The following is a 17,204-nucleotide window of genomic DNA, read 5'->3' on the forward strand; positions in this document are numbered from 1 at the left end:
TGGTCTGAGTTTTTTGTATATGGTGATTTGTAGGGTACCATTCCGGATGTGGATCATGGTGTTTAGAAAGTTCATGTTAGTGCAGGAATATTCCAGAGAAAGTTCAGTTGAGCTGTTTAAAATGGTGTAAGTCAAAAAGTGAGTCCAAGTGTTCAGTACAGACGATGAAAATATCATTGTGTAATGCAGGTGCAGGTTCGATGGTGAAGTTTTCTAGGAATTCTTCTAGGTGGCTTATGAAGAGGTTGGTGTATTGAAGGGGCTATCTTTGTGCCCAAAGCTGTGCTTATGGTTTGGAAGAAGTGTCAATTGTTGAAAGTGAAGTTGTGGGTAAAAATGAAGTAGGTGAGTTTTACAAGCTATTGTTACAGATCTGAGTCTACTCCGTGTTCCTGTTGGTATTTCAGGCAGGCAGCTGTGTCTTCATGGTGTGGGAAGTTAGTGTACAGGCTAATGATGGGATGTTCTTGCAGAAAAAAATTATCTTTGATTGAAAAGTGATTTCAGGATAGTTTCTATGAAGTCTAATAGCTCTTCAGTGAGCTGTTGGGATATGATGTGGGTCTGGCTGGGTTACCTTGTTTATAAGTCTTTTTGAGCATATAGAAATTTCCTGATGTTACATAGAAGTAGCTTTTCCTGGAGCTGGTGTTGGAAGGATTTGATGATATTTTCCAGTTTCAGAGTGAATGCTGGTGTGGGGTCCTCCCCAAGTTCTCTATAGTATTTAATGTCAAAGTTGTCTGTTGGCCTCATTGATTTAGTCTTGATGGTTGAGGATAACTATAGTTCCACCTTTGTCTGCTGGTTTAATTATATTTAATTGTTGGATCTTTGGGACTGTAAGGCTTTTTTCGCTAGGACAGGGGTTGTTCTGGTCCTGACTTTTGTTAAGAATTTTGCTACTGACTTTTCCCTGACTATATCATCAAGCAGTTGATGAAGTAGCACAGTGTGTGGTTACATCCACTAGGAGTCCATTCTTTTATGATTGTTTGTCTTCTCAGTTGTAATGGGTAGGTTGTCAGAGGTGGTGTGTCCTGGCTGTGGAAGTATTCCTTCAAGGAAAATCTGGAGAAGACTTATGCTAATTCTCCACCTACTAGTATGTTGTCAGGTTTTCTTTCTAGGCAGAAGTTCAGGCCTTGTGTACAGATGTTTCAGAGTGGGATAGGGGATGTTGTGATAAGTTAATGAAGTTGGTGTTCCAGCTGCTGGTGTCTTGATTCCCATCTCTGTTGCTGTTGCATTGTCTGTGAAGTGTCTCCTGTTGTGAAAGCTGATTACACTTTTTCTTCATATTTCAGATGGCTGTCATCAGGCATTTTTGGTGGTATGTTTGAGTCTGCTGAACAGTAGACTTTTCTGACTGTTTTTGGAGACTAGGGGGCCTGGTAGATTTTCTGAAATCAGCAGGAGCCATGAATTAGTTTTACAGTAGAGAGTAAATCTGAGTGTTATGCAACTGTGCTGTAGATAAGAAAAATCCTAAAATAGGGCAGCCAGTTATAACTGACCAGGTGATTCAGTGAATCATTTTTACAAAGTGCAGTTGAACAGACTGACATCCTCATTTAGAGCATAGTAATTGAAAGAGATGTAACATTTTTTCTAAAATATACATGTATCTTAATCTTTATAATCTGAATAATCTTAAACTATTTTTTTACTGTCAGCATAATTTCTGCATCATCTTTCATAGAAAGTTAAACAGATGCGAGTAAAATTTGTGAGAGATGAACCAGTTTATCAGTTCCATTTTAACCTCCTAGAAATATGTAGAGTTGAAAAGTGCTTCATTTAATATTAATATACAAGGTAAAATCCATGTGATAAATAGGAGATGCGTGCAATTAGATGATGCAACTTTTACATGATGTTTTTTATTTCAAAGACTATGGGCCAAACCATCCCTCATAATGAAAAAATATGTACACATTATATCAGCGATTGCAAAGTAGACTTGATCATCCCACTGAGAATTACAATACAGTCAATATACAATATGCAAGAAGAGGATGTCAATGGAGTATACTGTTCACTTACATAGATGTGTAGATTAAGTGTATGGGTCCCCTGATTCTTATTTGCCACATGAATTATAAATACTTTACTAGGAAGAGTTTGATAGCTTGCAAACCTGCCAACAAGAAGTTCTATTTACTCTTCTGGAAAAATGAATGTGATAGTTTGTTATCCATAGAGTTAAAACTATATTTCATTAACAAATCCATTTAATGTTTGTATATGTAAGAAGGCGTTTTATATTTTATTTTAGCTGTACTGAGGGCTATCAAGATTTATTGTCATATAACCAAGAAGTTGAGAGGTAGAGAATAATAATCCATTGTGTGACCTAAATCACAGCACCATTCATGCCACTTGGTTTCCTGCCTAAAAGGAATAAAAGTAGTATGAAGACATATTGTATGATGGTTAACTCTGGATCCTAATGGCAGGGTCAGAAAGCTCTAAAAATGGAATAAGACTTCCTTTTTCAAAGTCCATTGATAAAAAGAAAAAAGTCTCTTCAGGTAATTTTGTGCCTGTATTCCCACTCTTGTCTTATTACTGTTATTACATATCATTTCTTTCAGAGAGTGCTATGTTATATAGCTATTTCACAAGAGAATATTTTTTCCTAATGGAAATTAGTCTTTGCTACACATCTTTATTTACTAATCCTAATTCCTTATTCCTGTTTGGTAACTGTCAAATTTTCCTAGAGGTCAGACTTCTTTACTAGTTTTTTTAAGTACATAGTAAATCAGAAGATTTTTTTTTTTTTTATAGATGAGTTTTTGTAGCTCTGCTGGGAAACCTTACACCAGGTATAACAATAATTTGTAAAACTTCACCAAAACAAATCAGAAATGTTTGGATTATTATTACTGTAGTCATTACCAAGATATTACCGTAGCTTATTGTTATATTGAAGTAATGAAGACCTCTAGTGGCTAGAAATTTCAGCTGCTCTCTACATAGCAGTCACATGCAACTCCCATCTACAAATATGACATTTCCTGGAGGGAAAAAAAGAAAGTCACTGAGATCAGATTATGAGATGCACTTCTGAAGTGATATATATTGTATGCAATGCTGCTGAGAAGTGCCTCATTCTCCTAAAAAGCAGTCCCCTTTTCATTGCAGTACAGAGAGGTCAGAATTGTGTAAGCATGCTCAGAAGCAAAATAAATAATAACTAGCCTGTCCATATCTGCAGGCCTTTTTAGAATGCCTACCAGCCACATCACTGCAGTAGCTTTCTTTAGCAGTATAAATTTTCTTAATTCTGCTTTGAAAATGTCCTTCTATATGGTGTGAAAGGAAGTGTTACTTACCGAAGGGGAACCCAAGAAGCAGGACCCCTAGAAATCCCCCTCCTGGCACCTGGGTGAAGTGTGAAAGCCTGGTAAGGGCTGAAGGACTCTCATGTGCCTTCACAGGGACAGTGGCTGAGTGGCAGGGAAAGCAAGAGCCCTCCTTTGCGAGCTCCTGCTTGTTCTGCATTGGAGGATGCTCCGGAATCAGCAGTATATCCCTCCTTGGGCTCGTTGGGCTTCCTCAGTTGGGCTAATTGATTTATTTAATGGACAACCGATGAAGTTGATTTAATTGATTTATTTAATGAGTTACCCTGGAATTAATTGGGCTCATTGATTTATTTAATGGGCAGCTGATACAGGTGATCGGATTGAGTTATTTAATGTACCACCTTGGGATTAATTGGGCTAATTGATTTGCTGAAGAACCAACAGATACTTCTTCCAAGTTTAGAGGTTCAGCATATATTTTTAAGCCATCACTGGAGTGGGAGGCCAGGCCAATTGGATTTGGATACAAACTGATATCATTTTTGCTAGCCTGGAACAACAGCATCCTTCGAGTGCTGCGGTTACACCATTCTATGGGCAGGGATCTATACATCAGGAATATCTGGTTGGCACATGGAAGAGGTGTGAGGGGAGGTGGAGTCCCATACATTGGACTTACGAATTATAGTTGATGTCCAGGAACCCTCCCATTATTAATCAAGATCAAGGTGTGGCAGGAGAAGAGAGGGTAAACTTTCATGAGTGAAGCACGGTGAAGACCAAACTGCCCAGCCCAAAGGGTTGGCATTGTAGGGATTGGAGTGCATGGGTATCGCGAAACAGGTTGTATTGCCAACACCACTCCCAATTGGTATCATATTTTTGTACTAAAAATAAAAATGATTCTTGGGATAATGACTGTTGTAAGGTAAAGTGAAGGTAAGCACTTCAGTCAGTATGTATACAGAAAGCCAAGTGAGAGAGAATCTTTCAATAAAAAAATTACTCCATTATTATTTGATGCAGATTATGGTGGCTGTTGCCTTGTGCTTTTCATTCTACCCATTTTCATGAGATTCCCATGCCAGTTAAAGATGCTTATGCCATTTTCAGTCGGGGAAAAATAGACCATCCTGAAAAGCAAAATTAAAGGTTCTTTTTCTTAAAATGGTGAACCAGCTAAAGAATGGTGTTGAAAAGTTGAAAATGAGTTACAGTTTGCTTCAAGTGATTGTCTGATTCAGATTGACATTTTGACATTTTGAGTATTAGTTGTGATGTCCTGCTTTCTATATTTTGTTCTTGTTCTTTCTCTTTCTTTTGTTTTGCATAATTGCATCAAATCTACATTGTTATCCAGGCTTCTGTATAAATATGTACATTTCTTAGTATAACATTTTACAGCAAAGTGATGTGAAAGTTATTTGTACAAAATTTTAATTTCTGATAAAGATGTTTCCAAAGGAGAGTCAGCATTCATAGGCTTACATGTGCCTATGATCAGTACATAAGCATGAGCAGTAACAAGGAATAGCAATTGAAGAATATGCAGCAAAGAGGGGGGAGTTGGAATTAAGTATCTATGCCCTGCAGCAATATACAGTGATAGATGACTAGACAAGTTCATTTTCCAGAAAGTCAAAGTTTGGGGTGGTGCTCTTGGAGACATCAGTGGTTATAAAAATAAAAGCAGGTGCCAAACCCTGAGCTACCCTTCTAACCTCACTCCCAGTTTGTTTTTAAAAGAGAAAAATAAGCTATTGAACTGACATTCAATGACCCACAAATTGGACTGGTTGAGCAATGGCGAATAGGCTGTATCATCTTTAAGGCATAACTTGCGTACTCTCATGGGCAAGTGTGGAGCTGCTGTACCTCAAAATGGATTTATCTAAATGTCATATGCTAACCCTCAGATTTCCATCTTTTATCTTTTATGTTTTGAAGCTACTCTAGTTGCATAACAACTGTAATTGTATGGAAGAAACCAAAGCTTTAAATAGGTATTTTACATAAGACTTATTGATTGGAGCTGGTCAGAAACTGGATTTATTTCCTTGGGAAATCCTAACATTAAAATATGTTCAGAATTGTAAGAAACGGGCAGAATTTCCTGAACAACAAAAAATCTGAATAGTTTGATTTGAGAATAAAAATGCTTACTTTTGATTAAGCAAAAATAGTTTGGTTTTGAAGGATGAATGTTTTTCATTTCCATAAGGCCAAAAAAAATAAATGTTAATAAAAGAAGGCAAAGCAATAAAAACAAAGTATTTAAGCATATTAATATTATTGTAGTAAAACAAGAAAGCTGAAACAGGTGGCTTCTTGACTTATACTTTGCCCACCAAATCTTCATCAGAATAGATAAGTGTTCTACAAAATGGGCACCTATACACATGCCTGATACCTGCTCCATTGTGTTCTACTAACAAATCATTGGAGCAGACTCAATCAGGTCTGCTAGAGCGTGCTAATTAGTATGCTCCAGCAGTCTTGGTGTCACATGTATTCAATGTCCTCTTGCTTCAAAATGATGGCAGGTGAGTTTTAATTAAAGTACCTCCACTGCCATTTTGAAGCATGGGTCACTGAACTCATGAGACGGTGCAGGCACTTTAAATAAATTGGCTCCTGAGAGCTCTAGTGATTGTAAAAGATGTCCAGTGATTGTACTCAAACTGCATTTTCTGATGGAAAAACTGTCTCATCAAAAATATTTTGACCTGCTCTGCTATTGATATTGTGGGCAAGTGTCTGCTGTGTTCGCTATGTCCCCTCGGGATCTCACCTGCCACGACTTTGAAGATGGGGAAAAATGGTTAGATGTTGTCCCCTGAGGGGCTAAAGCACCAGGAGTTGGTTAACAAGGTGTGAAGTTTTATTGTGTTTGCCTACAGTTGCTAATCACTGCTCCTAAGTGCCTAATTAACTAGGAAGCAGGGAAGACACCGCTCCTAATTGCCCAATTAACTAGGGAGCAGGGAAGACGCTGCTCCACCTCAATCACCGTCTCTTCGCCACCGCTTACCCACTGAGGTTACTTGGTTCTTGGGATTCCCTAGGGGTGGTATGCTGGTCCCTGAGGGTCCAGCTGGTCCCCTGCCATCTGCTCCCCATTGGGTAGGAATCCCCCAGCTCACCCCATCTCCTTGAATCTGGCATTCATTCACTGGGGTTTCCTCTTGCTGTGCCACCACTCCCTGCGACTCCTTCCTCTCCTTTGCTGCCCTGAGGGCAGGGTTCCAGTCCTCCTGCCCTGCCTTTTGACCACGGTGGCATCCTAATTACCCTAATCTTTCCCTGGTGTGCTAACCCTCCACTGCTGGGGTCCCAGTTCTTCAGGATGTCTGGGGCTTCAGTCTACTTAGTAACGGGGCTTTGGCTTGAGCTGGTTACAGCTATATCACAGAGGTAGGCAACCCCTGGCACATATCCCAGAGTGTGGCGCACACATACATTTTGCTTTGCACTCTAGCCCTCAGGCTGGATGGCGGGAGAGCCAAAAGGGGCATGATCCTTGTGGCAGTGCAGCCCCAGCTCTTCCCTGCCATCTGCCTCAAGCCACATGTGCACACACTGCTGGTAACAAGCCAGGTCGGGGCTTTGTAGGCCCTGGTGCGGCACTTACAGCCTCCCTGCCACCTGCTGTGAGCAGCCTGGGCTCTGTGGCAGGCACGTGTGCCTCAGGGAAGACGGTGGGGTAGGGTCCAGGACTGCGCTACCACAACAAGAATTGGGCCCCTCGTGGCTTTCCCACCATCCACCCAGGCATGCCAGTACCTTACAAGTTGAGGTTGCAGATGTTTTTGGCACTCTGTCCAAAAACGTTGCCAACCCCTGATATATCACAATAGGAATTATTTGTAACTTGTATGTTATCTATGAGTAGTCTTTCTTACTTAAAACATAATAAAATATTTTTAATGTGTTCTCAAACTTCTTCTAAAATAGATTTTTCTTAGAAATTTTAAGACTACTAATTTTTGGCCTTATATTATTTTTATACTACAGTTGTTCTGCGTGTGTAAATAACAATCCTGATTTAATTTGTTCCTAGTGCATTTTAACCTAATTGACCATTTTTGTATTGCAGCAATTGTTCAACTGTCAAGCTCTACGCAAATTGAGTATACCAGACAATGACCTTTCAAGCCTGCCAACCACTATTGCTAGTTTAGTAAATCTCAGAGAACTTGACATCAGTAAAAATGGTAAGAATATTTTTTTTTAACATTTTATATTTAAAGTAATTAACTGCTGGTAACTTTTACTGTCTACTGAATAACAAAATTGCTCTCCAAGAAACTAAAAAAGAAACGGGCAGTTTTTACTCTCAGTTTACATCCATAGTTGCTATATGTGTGTATATATATATATGTGTCTTTGTGTGTATATAGTGTTTTCTACCAACACATTGAAGAAGAGATTGAGAGAACTAATATAAATGAAACCATTATAATACTTGGTGACTTCAGTGCAAGAGTTAAATGTAGTTTTACGAATTGGCTTGGTATTCACTTTGTGCAAATCAAAATCTGTGTGTTACTAAACACCTACATTGCTGGGAAAGTTACAAAAAAGACATTTAAACATCCAAGATAAGGGCACTGGCACCAATTAGGTCTAGTACTGACCAGGCATAACCAGCTGAAAGAAATCCTGCACACAAGGTCATATCACGATGCTGACTGTGACACTGACCATGCCTTAGTTTGCTGCAAAGTCAGAATCAATCTCAAAAGATCCACTGTAGCAAAACTACCAGTTGCACTCAGATAGACATCAGCCAAACTAAAGGCATAGAAAAATGCAGACTATTCAGTGAAGAAGTTGTGAAAGCAAGTTTACCTAACAACTTGGTCACTGAGGCTTGGGAAGGCTTAAAAACTAACAGGTACAATGCTGCTACCAGCATTTCGGGGAAACTGCAGCCTGTTTTGAAGAGCACTCCGAAACCATTCTACCACTGGTTGGGAACAAAAGGACAGCACTAACCAACTGTAAGAAATCTCCCAATAAAACCAAAGGAGATAGAAGCAGTTATGACCACTAAAGAGGTATCTCCCTGTTGAAATCTTTGAAATATTGAATGTTGTCGGAAAAATTGTCACTCACATCATGCTCCCTAGGCTTTGATCACTAGGTCAGAGGTTCCCAAGCACTGTGCCGTGGTCCGGTACTAGGCCACGAAGGGTTGGCTGCTGGGTCGTGACACAAGCCCCCCGCTCGGACCCCCTTCTGTCTACCTGGGCGAGTGGCTTGCACCGCCATCAGTCACGTGCAGGTTAAAGCTGGGTGGCAGAGCAGCCTCGGGAGGGAGGCAGCTGGCTCCATGCACTCCATCCTGCTCCCATGCCAGTCCACAGGTTGGGAACCCTGCTCTAGGTGAAAGAATCTATCTTAAAAGTCAACGTGGCTTTCGCTCAGGATACTCCGGCATTGATATAATATTTTTCAGTCACGCAACTGCAAGAGAAGTGTAGAGAAAAAATGAATACCAGTATACATAGCCTTCATCAATCTGACAAAGGCCTTCAATACAGTCAACAGAAAGGGCCTTTTTACTATTCTGAAGAAGCTGGGCTGTTCCCCCCCACAAAATGTTGAATATCATTTGTTCGTTACATCGTGAATCAAATGCCCTTGACTTCAGCAGCAGGGTGAAACGGGTGTCTCATAGCCCCCATGTTTTCTAACATCTACTTTTTGTTCCTGCTTCTCCATGCATTCAAAGGTGGCGAGGATTGCATTTATCTCTGAACCAGACTAGATGGAGGCTTGTTTAACATTGCAAGATTTAGAGTGAAAATCAGGGTGAAAGAACTGGTACTGAGAGACTTCCTATTTGCAGATAATGTGGTCTTGGTTGCCCACAATAAATCTTCCCTGAAAAATCTCTTGGGCAGATTTTTTGAGTCGTGAAAGAGCTTCAGGATGGCAGTTGGTCTCAAGAAGACTGATCATGTACCAAGGGGTGGAAGAACCAATATCTGACACAACTCTGGAGGATAAATCTATTTGTGTCGTTGACAGTTTTTGCTAGTTGCATTCTGCAGTCAGCAGGAATCTTGACCTTCAGACTGAACTGACTAACAGAATCAGAAAAGCAGCTAACAATTTCAGGTTATTACAGAAATGTGCACAGCATAACAGCAGACTATCAGCTAAGGTGAAGGTGCAAATCTACAAGACTTCTGTGCTGTCACCCTGGTCAGACACATGGACTACATATGCTAGGCACATCAAGAGGCAGAACAGTGTCTGCATGGGATGTCTGTATAAGGTCCTGAAAACAAAGTGTGAAGACAGAATACCAAACAGAGGTATTGGAGCACTCAGGACTGACTGACACACTTAGAAACCACTATCAAGAATTGGAGATTGTGATGGATCAGCCACGTCAGGAGAATGGGAGGAGACTGTACCTACAAGAATGTCTTGTATAATGAGGTTTGAGACAGCTCTTGAAAGGGGGCTGCCATCTGTGGTGGTACCATGATGTGTGCAAAAATGATATGCGGTCATTCAGCGTCAACATAGAAACTTGGGAGGAGCATGCAGAATCCCATGTGGAGGGAGCATTTGGCCCTGGGTGCAGTTTAACATGATGTGGCTTTGATCCATAGGATGGAAGGAAAGTGAGAAAAAAGGAAGTAGTATGCTGGAAACTTGGACTCCAACTCAGGCAACATATGGATCTCTGGAACTTAGAACAAGTTGTGTCACTCTCAAATTGATCTTGTCAGCCACAATGGATTCATTGAGCACCTGACTAGACCTCTTGTGTCTACACCATGATCCAGAAGATTGATGTTTGCCTACATATGTCTACCGAGGCCCAAATGATAGGCTGAATTTGACACAAAAGTCCAAAATGAGAAACATGAAAATCTTAATTATGTAGTAAATAATCAATGGGATTCATTTAATTAATGCAAATAAATTCTAGCTACCATGTTCTCATGTTCTCAAAAATGAAAGTGAAGAGACAAAAATTATGAGTGAAAATGTAAGGTATTTTGGTGACTAAAATGAAGATTAATTCTAAAAATTAGGTAAAAAACAGAGGTATGTTAGGAAAGCAAGAGAGGAAAACAGAGTTCTTCCCACTTATATTCATTCTTTTCATTAACTATACTTTTTACTGTATAGAGTATTCTTCATGGAGCTCCAATTGTCAAAATATCATTGTTATCTTTATTTTTTGTTCTTACAATAAATTTAAAATAAGAAAGTATGAACTGATGTAGAAAAAAAAAATACTTGACCTTTTGGCTAACTTAATGGAACCAAACTATTTTTATGGTTCAGATAAGAATATATCAAATGTTAAATGACTCTGTCTAGCTTCAGTACCCAGCTCCAATTATTCATCCAAGGCCTGAATTGGCAAGGTACCCATTTATGTGCATATCTGCAAGATTTCAAATAGTCTCACTGAAGTCTATGTGAATATATATAATTTAAGTTGCACATATGCTTAAATATCTTTCTGAATCAAAGTCTCAAAAAATAGTTTCTTCCAACCAATTTATCATCTTCTTACTTCCTACACAGAGTATGGGATGAATTGAGGAATAATACTTTCTCACATGATCCTTGCCTCCAGCTGATTGTTCCTTCCCATTCTTAGAACTTGCTGACCATTACAAACCCAGCGGTCCTGCCAACTGCTTCTCTAATTGTTACAAAGAGGTCTTGGTCCTATTGCGCATTGCAATCATACATTCAATAGTTTTCTTACCTAAAATACAAAATGCAATTTGATTATTACAATTGATATTATCATATTTGTTTGTGTCTAAAACCTGTCTTATAGAAACAGGCAGAGCTGTATTTTGGCTAAGTTATCTACAGGTATATTTTGCATTTGAATGTGTCTGCTTCAAACTTTAAGGCAGTGGATCTTCTTAGAATTTTGCCTGCTAGCATAAATTCCTCCCAAATTTGTCTTCCATATACAGGCCCTTACAAATTATGATCAGGTCTACTTTCTCTTTCATAAGCTAAACATACTGAGTCAGTCACTCTAAGGTATGTTTTCCAGTCCTTTAATCATAATCCTGGCTCTTCTTTTATAGAAAAGAGATTGCTGATAGAGCTGCGCGAAACTTCAGCACCCATTTCGTTTTGGAGGTGTTTTAGCCCATTTTGGCGCCTGAAACACCGAATCCTAATCAAAATGGAAGGCTTCAAAACATCTCCAAAACTAAATGAAACCATCCAAAATGTTTCGGAAAATGTTTTAGTTTCAGAGCTGGGTTTGCAGGGACACAGAAACTAAGAGGAGGGAGGGGAAAAAGGGGTGGAAGGACAGCTCTGATATGGACATCTGTAGCTGGCCAGTAAGGCTGTGCGAAACAGTATGGTTTCATTTTGTCTTCTATTTCACCATTTTGAAGGGACAGTATTTCGTTTTGCTGTTTCAAAGCACTGTTCCATATTGTTTTGTCGAAACTGTTTTGCTGTTTCGATGCTGTTTCAATGCATTTCAACATTTCACAAAAATGCCTATAACATTGTCATTTCTTGCTTGATGTGGTTGAAAATTGCAGAGGTGGTAGCCCCTTCTGAGGGCATGAAGCCTGCCAAATTTCAAGGAGATAGATGCAGGGATTTTTATGAAACTGCACCTTAAACTGTTCAAAGCAAATCTCATATCACTTGCCAGCAGTGGAAGCCTGCTATCATCCTGCATGCAGATCTGGGGGCCTACTCCCCCTGGGAGGAGTCTGGCACAGCTCCACAGCCCTCCCAGAGGGCACGAGCCTCTGGATCTGCATGCAGAATGACAGCAGGTTGCCACTGCCTAGGGCCAGCACCAGCACTGGGTTCTTCCCGGTGCTTGGTATGGGCTGTGCCAGGTAGATTTGGGTGCTGACGCTGGCCCCAGCCGGCACCAGCAGCCTGCTGTCATCCACATGATCTGCAGCTGGTGTGAAGAGCTTTGAAAAAAAAAAAAGCCCCAAACTCACTGGCTGTGGCAGCAGCAATTTGGAGCCTCTGAGGGCTCATGGCAGAGTCCCGGAGCTGGGGTGGCTCCAGCAGTCATCAGGAGCTCCTGGTTCGATTCCTCAGCTCCCTGATCATTCCCCCAGCTCTTCCCCGGGGGTGCGGCCCATGGATCTGCAAGGGGTTTTCAGCAGGTTGCTGCTGCCAGCTGGGGAAATAGCTCTGAGCTGCCGCCATCCCCCAGCTCGCAGTGGCACCCTGCTGCCATCCTGCATCATCTGGGGGCCCGCACCCCCTGGGAAGAACTGGGGGAAGCAATCAGAGAGCTGGAGGAAAGATTAGGGAGCTAGGGAATCGAACCAGGAACTGCGGGAATCTTTAGGGACCTGAACATTTCCTCAGCTCCCGTGTTGATTTCCCCAGCTCCTGGACTGATTCCCCAGCCCCCAGTTTGATTCCCCAGCTCCAGGGTCAATTCCCCAAGTCCCCGGCTTGATTCGTGAGCTCTCTGATCGCTTCCCCTAGCTCTCTGATCGTTACCTCAGCTCTTCCTGGGGGGTGTAGGCCCCCAGATCTGTGTGCTGGGTTTCAGCAGGCTGCAGCTGCAGGCTGGGGCCAACGTCAACACCACAGTCTTCCTGGCACTAGGCATGCAGTTCAGGGGCCCACACCCCCTGGGAAGAGCTGGGGAAATTATCAGAGAGCTGGGGAATGGAACTGGGAGCTCTAGATGTCAATATCAGAGCAGTCCTTCCCCTGTCTTCTCCCTCCCTGTCTTTAGTTTCTGTTTAGCTGCAAGCAAGCCCGACTCTGAAACTCAAAATGATTTGAAACTTTTGAAATGTTTCAAGTGCCCTGATTTCAAAGCTGTTTCGAAGCCCTTTGTTTAATTTTGATTTCACTGTTTCAAGCTTGAACGAGTCAAAAGAGCTTGGAAAGAAAACACCATTCAAAATTTCACACAGTCCTACTGGCCAGTGTCTGCAATCTGTCCCTGAAGTCCCTTCCAATCCCAGTGGTCTGGGGGGATGGTAGCCTGCCAGCATCCTGACTGCAGATCCAGGGGCCTGCACACCCCAGGAAGAGTCTGGCATAGCCCTGCAGCCCTCCTGGGGGGCGCAGGCCCCTGGATTTGTGTGTAGGATGACAGCATGCTGCCACTGCTGGCTGGAGTCAGTGGTAGCACTGGGTTCTTTCCAGCACTTGGTGTGGGCTGCATGAAGCAGACTTGGGTACTGGTGCTGGTCCCAGCCAGCAGCAGCAGCATGCTATCATCCTGCACGCAGATCCCGGGACCCTGGAAAGAATCCGGAACAGCCCCACAGCCCTCCCGGGGTGCACCGGTCCCTGGATCTGTATGCAGGACTGGGGCCAGTGCCAGTACTCAAGTCTGCTCGGTCTACCCCGCACCAAGCGCTGGTAAAACTGGTGCTACCACTGGCCCCAGCCGGCATTGGCAGCATGCTGTCATCCTGCATGCATATCCAGGGGCCCATGTCCCCTGGGAAGATTCTGGCACAGCCCCACAGCCCTCCTCAGGGGTGCAGGCCCCCAGATCTATGGGCAGGGCTGGGGCTCAGCAGGGCGCTGTGCGCTGTCTGAGAGCTCGGGCCGCTGTGGCTGAGCAGTGCCAGGCTTCAGCTGACAGGTAGAACTGCCCCAGCTCCCAGACAGTGACCTGCTGAGCTGCATTGCACCCACATGATGCAACAGCTGCTATGCAGGTGCCAGGTGGGGGAGGAGGGGGCAATTAAAATAATAATAATAATGTTAAAAAAAGCTCTGCACTCACTGGCTGCAGCAGCAGTGATTGTAGCCTCTGGGCACTCGTGGCAAAGTACCCCCCGTGCAGCGAGGGGCAGAGGGAATTGTGTTCTCCACCTGGCACCCGCATGGCAACTGTTGCATCAAGTGGGTGCAGTGCTGCTTAGCAGGGTGCCACATGCTGTCTCAGAGCTGAGGTGGCTCTAGCAGTCATCCAGAACCCAGAAGCGCTCAGCTCGAGCGGCCCCAGCTCCTGGACAGCATGCAGAACATGCGGATGACAGCATGCTGCTACTGCTGGTAGGGGCAGCGACAGTACTAGCCTTCCTGCTGCTCAGCGCAAGGTGTGCCAAGCAGACTCAGGTGCTGGCTCTGGCCCCAGCAGGCAGCAGCAGCATGCTGTCATCCCACATGCAGATCTGGGGGTGCGCACCCCTCAGGAAGAGTCCAGCACAGCACTGCAGCCCTCCCGGGGTGTGTGGACCCCCAGATCTGCGTGTGGGGCAGGGACCAGCGCCAGCACCCCAGTCTGCTCGACACACCCCTCGCAGAGTACCAGGAAGACTGGTGCTGCCGCTGGCCCCAGGTGGCAGCAGCAACATTTTGTCATCCCACGTGGGCCTGGACTCTTCCTGGGGGGCTGGGGCCCCCGGATCTGTGTGCAGGATGACAGCATGCTGCCTTTGCCAGCAAATGATATGAGTTTTGCTGTGAACAATTTGAAGTGCAGTTTCACAAAAACTGCTGCACCTATCTCTTTGAATCTTGGCAGATTTCATGCCCTCAGAAGGTGCTACCATCTCTGCAATTTTCATCTGAATCAGGAAAGAAATAACAAAGTTATAAGCATTTTAGTGATTCCCCATTATATCCTATGGCCGAAACAGTGTCAAAACTCTGAAACAGATTCGGCCAAATCAAAATGGGACAGTGATCTGAAACGCCAAAAGAAATTACTGTCCCTCCGAAATGCCAGATCCGAAACAGAAACAAAACATAGCCATTTCATACAGCCCTAATTTCTGAGCTGTAACTAAAAGTCAGAGGAGAACTCCATGGCCCAGAAATGACCTTTGCGTGCTTACTCGCAACGACCAGAAATTACCTTTCAGTGAATGCTACTCCTTCCCTTTGCACAAAGGAATTAAGTTGTGTTTATGCACAGTGGAGCTATTCTCATACAAAAAAATTGTGGAGTGTATCTCTCTCTCAATCTCCAGATATATAAAAACATACTTAATCTTATTGTGAGTAGTTCCTGACATGCCTGTATTTAAGACATACATGAATTTATTTTTAGGAATCTAATTTTGCAACATGTAAGTCTTTTTCTAGGAGAAACGAGAGATTACATTTGTTTTCTGGTACAAACCAGGATGTGCCCTTTAATATCTAAAAAGGGAACATAAGGAGCACATCCTGGTTTGTGCTAGGAAAGAGATGTATAATATCCTGTTCCCCAAAATGTGTTTGAGCTAATAAAAAAAAAAAAAAAATTGTTTCTACTACAGAACTAGATTTTTCACTCTGCTGCTGCTGCTTCTCATGTCGTTGTTATTAAACTAGATGTTTTTCCAGAATTGTGCACACATGATAGCTCTTTCCATTGCTGCAGCAAGGTCCTCCTTTGTATAGGTCTTACCAAGGAGTCAGCAAATGACCATGTGCTCCATAATCTGCACTTCACTGCACTTGCATATATTCGTGTCATTACAGTAGTCCCATTTGATCATGTTTGTGTTTGATCTTCCAGTTTGCACGTGCAGGCAATTCAGGCATCACCATGTTGGTCAGTTTAGATCCACCCCTCTCGGAATGTCCTCCGGGGGTTCCAGATCCATTTCAGAGCCCCTGATTGTATGTCATCTTCTTTCCATAACCTCAATCACGCCCTGTCAGCTGTTGTATCCAGTGGTGCAACACTGGTCACAAAACTCTTTTGCATTTTAAGCCATTTAGTTATTTCTGTGTGACCAAAGAGTTCATATCTGGGATCTTCTATCTTCCATTATCTTTCTTTACAACTTGCTACCCTTCTTCTGATATCAGGTGGTGCAATTCCAGGCAGTAAGTAGAGACTGGAAGTCATTTTGGACTTTTGTCACATATTCAGCCCCACATTTGGGTGTTGTTAGACATATACAAACTCCTTTTATATGTAACTATACATGCTATCATTGGTTTGAGCAATCGGGACTCATAGTAGAGATAATATCTTTTATTAGACCAACAAGATTTTTGAAAAAAAAATACTTTAATTGCAAGCTTTTGGGCACAAACACCCTTCATCAGGCATCGGAGAAAAGATTGTAAAAGTTCTCCTGGGTAGAAATTAAAGTTCATATTTTGTAGGATTTCACAGAGGAGTCAATAGATGGAAAACTCCTCTGGGCAGTCAGTTCAAGGTAATTTGCATCATCACAGATCCTCACAGGATGAAATATCATCTCTACTATGAGTCCTGATTGCCTTTTCTTCTAGACTAATATGGCTACAACCTGGATACCTGATATCACTGGTTTGACACACTCTTTAGGGTGCCCCTGGTGCCAGAAGCCCTCCTCATTTTCCTAGTGCTTGTCCTCTGAATATAGACTATATTTTTCCCCTGGAGTAACACTTCACCCCACGCAAATCTGTCTCCTCAGCCCCTGACTAAACCTTGCAGCTCCTGCTGGGGAAGCTGGGTGAACTCACAGAGTAATCACCTAGTTTGCAAAATGATAAGGACCCGTTGTTTCCGTGGAAACAGAATGCTGTCAGCTGCTCTGAGATGGCTCTTACCACAAAACAATCACTACGTTATAAAGCCAAACGGTATTAGCTGTATAAGATTAAAGAACATATAAGGAGAAGGAAAATAATCTGTTAAGTATGAACACAAAGGGATGAAGAAATAAAATCAGGTATCACCTACAGCTGCCTTCTGACCTGGAGTAGTTTCCTGGATTTTCAGCAGTCCAGCTCATTGTTCAAACAACCCTGGTGCTAGTTACAGATGATTTTGTCATCCAGGTGAGCATGGCTGTGTGGGGTCGCAGACAGGTCTGCAGTGCCACACACCGCACATTCACCTGTTGTCTGTGCTGCAAAGTAGCAGTGTGGGAGATTTTTTGACCCCAGAAGATCCCGGGGTCAAAAAACCTGCTAAAAAAAAAAAAGTAGAGCAGC

General features: G+C 42.7%; 1 protein-coding gene across 3 annotated transcripts in view; it reads left to right on the forward strand.

The window, feature by feature from the left end:
* The window catches only part of LRRC7 (leucine rich repeat containing 7), a 350,868-nt gene that overhangs the window by 143,986 nt on the left and 189,678 nt on the right, over window positions 1-17,204 (forward strand). For all 3 annotated transcript variants that reach the window (XM_059727936.1, XM_059727934.1, XM_059727935.1), the window contains exon 4: window positions 7,411-7,528. In XM_059727936.1, coding sequence (XP_059583919.1) covers window positions 7,411-7,528 — 118 coding nt within the window. The remainder of the gene's footprint in view (window positions 1-7,410; window positions 7,529-17,204) is intronic.

Source organism: Alligator mississippiensis, chromosome 5, assembly GCF_030867095.1.
Source record: "Alligator mississippiensis isolate rAllMis1 chromosome 5, rAllMis1, whole genome shotgun sequence".
In the NCBI taxonomy this organism is placed as follows: Eukaryota; Metazoa; Chordata; order Crocodylia; family Alligatoridae; genus Alligator; species Alligator mississippiensis.